Raw genomic sequence first — 1,178 nt, forward strand, 5'->3', positions numbered from 1 at the left:
AAATACCCAATGACCCATAAACATCAACATCGCAAAAGTAAAGAGAAACCTCAACCACATGTTTAAATAGAAATGACAAAGCACCTAACCCTACCGCAACCCTCGGCAAACTTGGTGCTATTAAATACCAGTCATTCTCTACCATCAGCATCAGCAAAACACATTCACTAAAGCTAGCAAGTCATTTGCAGAGACAAGCTTTACAGATAAAACAGCGTACATAACATAACAGAATCTACATTCAGCATTGGCAATCTCCACCACAGGATGAAGTTCCTGACACCTCCCGTGCTTAAACATTTTGCCACGCATAGCAGAGTTAATAAAAGGAATAAGAAATCCACACAAAATTCCCAGTTATGTTTCCTGCTCTGATCTTTTCCAGAATGGCAGGACAGATCTGCATCAGACCACGAAAAAACAACAGCATGCAGGTTGACATTTTCAACACGTTGTTCGGCGCACCTTCATAACAAGTTTTGGGGGGTGTGCTCCATCACAATAACTCATTTCGCACCGGAAGGGTCTGACTAAATAATATTAATCTTTATCTTCCTAGGCGGTGTTCCAGGTTTTGAGTTGCCGGTTCCAGCTTTCCCTTTCTTATCAGAAGGTTTAAGGATCTGGAATGAGCATGTTAGTGAATCATCTATGCTCATCATGGCACCAGCATTGTCGAACTCGCCACAATAGTTGGGTGCAGAGAATATGGTTACGAGCTGACGCTTTGCAAAGAATTCATATCCATCCTCCACCACCTGTGCATAGAAGATTCAGTGTAAGAAAGTGAATGGTAAACTGAGGCAACTTTGCTATGCGAAGATCCACTGAGAATAGCTAACCTAGAGTTATGACTTGTAGTAAACCAAGCTAACTCAATTTACTTATTGCAGAAGTGGTTAGAATATCAGCATTTGTGAACTGAATTAAGTTCAAAATTGCATGAAGAAGACTACTATACATTGCATAGTCTTAACCAAGTTTATGACCCATGGCCTCAACACACTAAATGGCAGATAATGACTTGCAGTGTCCAATATCAAATGATAAATTCAATGCACGCACCTCATCAACAATATGTAAACAAGTTCTCTTGCAACTAATAAGAAATGTATTTTGCAATATCAATACAAAAATTAACCGGTGCACTTCATTTTCCACAAAACGCATGTTTAAAT

At 39.5% G+C, this 1,178-nt stretch overlaps 1 protein-coding gene across 1 annotated transcript in view; it reads right to left on the reverse strand.

Moving 5' to 3' along the window:
• Positions 1–221: 221 nt before the first annotated feature.
• The window catches only part of LOC123164782 (serine/threonine-protein phosphatase PP1), a 3,704-nt gene continuing 2,747 nt past the window's right edge, over positions 222–1,178 (reverse strand). Inside the window, exon 3 of the mRNA XM_044582352.1 lies at positions 222–758. Coding sequence (XP_044438287.1) covers positions 531–758 — 228 coding nt within the window. The 3' untranslated portion in view covers positions 222–530. The remainder of the gene's footprint in view (positions 759–1,178) is intronic.

This window comes from Triticum aestivum, chromosome 7D (assembly GCF_018294505.1).
Source record: "Triticum aestivum cultivar Chinese Spring chromosome 7D, IWGSC CS RefSeq v2.1, whole genome shotgun sequence".
Classification (NCBI taxonomy): domain Eukaryota; kingdom Viridiplantae; phylum Streptophyta; class Magnoliopsida; order Poales; family Poaceae; genus Triticum; species Triticum aestivum.